Source organism: Beta vulgaris, chromosome 7 (assembly GCF_026745355.1).
Source record: "Beta vulgaris subsp. vulgaris cultivar EL10 chromosome 7, EL10.2, whole genome shotgun sequence".
Taxonomy (NCBI): Eukaryota; Viridiplantae; Streptophyta; class Magnoliopsida; order Caryophyllales; family Amaranthaceae; genus Beta; species Beta vulgaris.
The window spans coordinates 12,416,132-12,418,569 of record NC_079208.1 but is presented as its reverse complement, the minus strand read 5'-3'; the positions used below and the strand labels follow the sequence as shown (position 1 = coordinate 12,418,569).

General features: G+C 40.9%; 1 protein-coding gene across 1 annotated transcript; it reads left to right on the top strand.

The window, feature by feature from the left end:
- The first annotated feature begins 710 nt into the window (after positions 1-710).
- On the top strand, positions 711-2,085 carry LOC130589463 (uncharacterized). The gene is made up of 4 exons (XM_057390728.1): positions 711-1,103; positions 1,239-1,401; positions 1,544-1,885; positions 1,988-2,085. Exons 1-4 carry the CDS (start codon positions 711-713, stop codon positions 2,083-2,085), a joined length of 996 nt encoding a protein of 331 aa, XP_057246711.1.
- Positions 2,086-2,438: the final 353 nt, after the last annotated feature.

Genomic DNA, 2,438 nt, shown 5'->3' with positions numbered 1-2,438 from the left:
GATGAATATTGGACAGCTAGGGATAGAGTGAAGGCTGCAAATCTTAAATTTGTTGAATTAGCTCAACAGTTGCAAAGAGAGGCAGGTGAAGGAAAGCTTGTTGGTCGTGGTAATGCTAGGGAACCTGCTAGGGAAGAGGGAGATAATGTTGATGGATATAATAGCATTTATGAGGACAGTGATGAAGACATTCACACCCCACCTGAGAGTGGAGATAAAGATTTAGGTGGGAGAAGAAGAAGGTCAGGTATATTAGTGAGTGAGAACACTGACTTTAGTGTGTTCAAATGGAAAGTTGGACAAAGATTTGCCAACAGGGACTCATTCAAACAAACTGTTGCTAAATATGGGATTTTACAGGGGAGAAATGTGAGCATTGTAATCCGTGACAAGTCTAGACAACACAGATTAGGTGTTAAGTGTACTGAAGGGTGTTCCTTTTATTTGTATGCTTTATGGGACTCTAGGAGAGCTACCCTAGTGGTGAAAAGAGCTGATACTGACCATAGTTGTCATAGAAATATGAAGAAAAATAGGCAACTTAAGTCAACTTGGGTGGCAAGACAATTTCTTGAGGTCTTCAAAGCTAGACCTCACTGGCCTGCCGAAGAAATCATAGAAACTGTTAGAAGGGCATTCAAGGTGGTTGTGAAAAAAGACTTTGCCTATAAAAAACTAAGTATGCAGCTCATAAGCTTCTCCATGGGTCAATGCATGAACATTATAAGAAAGTTGGTGGGTATTTAGAGGCTTTGAAGGCTAGTAGTCCTGGTACTACACTGGACTTAGTCACAGACCCAACCCATAAAAAGTTCCCTCCTATATTTCAGAGGTTGTGTACTTGCTTTGAAGGTTTGCAGAAGGGTTGGAGAGTAGGGTGTAGGAGGGTAATATGTGTGGATGGATGTTTTTTGAAGACCTTCTTAAGGGGGCAGTTGCTATGTGCAGTTGGTAGGGACGGAAATGATCAAATGTATCCTATTGCATGGGCAATAGTGGAGAGTGAGAACAATCTGTCCTGGGAATGGTTTTTGTTGCACTTACAGAAATGCTTGGAGCTTGGGGATGGCAATGGGGTTGCTATTATAAGTGATGAGCATCAGGTAACATTCTTTACTCTCACTATCTTTATTATTACACTAACTGCTCTTATTTTATACTACACTAACTGCAATATTATAATAAACCTAGGCTATATTGGCTGATGTTGCATTGGTTCTACCTAAGGCTGAGCACAGTCACTGTCCAAGCATATCTTTGCTTTGTGGCATAAAGTGTACAAAGGAGATGAGCTTAAGATTCTTTTTTGGAAGATTGCAAAAGCCTATAACATGGCTGATTTCAGTGATGCCTTTGCTGAATTAGAGAAGCTAAATCCTGCTGCTGCCACAGCCTTTAAAGGTATAATCCTAAGGTCTTTTAATTTGTAGAGCATACTTAGATCCTTTCATTAGAACTGATGCAATAACTAGCAATATGGCTGAAACATTCAATGGCTATATAATAAATGCTAGAATTAAGCACCTTATTTACATGTTGGAAGATATAAGGGCTGCTCTTATGCAAAGATTAGTTTTAAAGAGGCAGGAAATGCAAAAAGCTACATCTAAACTTTGCCCTAAAATACAATTGAAACTGGAAGGAGAGAAGACTAAGGCTGCCAATTGTGATGTCTTTCCCTCAACTGAGACACTATTTAATGTCAATTATTACCTGGATCAGTTGGTAGTTGATTTAGAGGCAATGACTTGTACATGTAGAAAGTGGGAAATGCTAGGCATTCCTTGCTGCCATGCTATTGCCTGTATCTACTTCCTTCATAGAGAAGCTGAGGACTATGTGGATCAGTGGTATACAAGAGATGTATACCATCAAGCTTATGCAGGTGCCATTACTTTCTTATTTGTCAATCTTCAAGTTTTTTTTTCTTATTTGTATATTTACCATGTAGAGATGTACTTATACACTTCCTAATTGTACTTGGCAGGGTCAATTCCGCCATGTGAGGGGGAAAGACATTGGCCTAGACCTGAATTTCACTTGGACCCTCCTCCCATGAAAATTGGTCCTGGAAGAACAGGATAAAGGACCCCTTTGAGTTGCCTAAAAAGGCTGGAACTTTGTCCAGGACTAGAATGGAGATGATGACATGCTCACTTGTAAAGTCAAAGGGCACAACAAAAGGAGATGTCCGAACAGGGACAGTGCTGCTAGTGTTGTTAGTGAGCCACCTCCTAAGAGACCAAGGGGTAGACCAAGGACTGATGGACAACCCCTCACTCTAAGTCCACACTGCGGCACCCTCTCAACCTCAACAAACCACTCAAACTGTGACATGAGCACCCTCTCACTCTCAACAAAGCACTCAAGCTACTGTCCATGTACATCATCATGCTACAACCCAACCAACTTAACTTGGTAGAGGGGGAAGGATGATA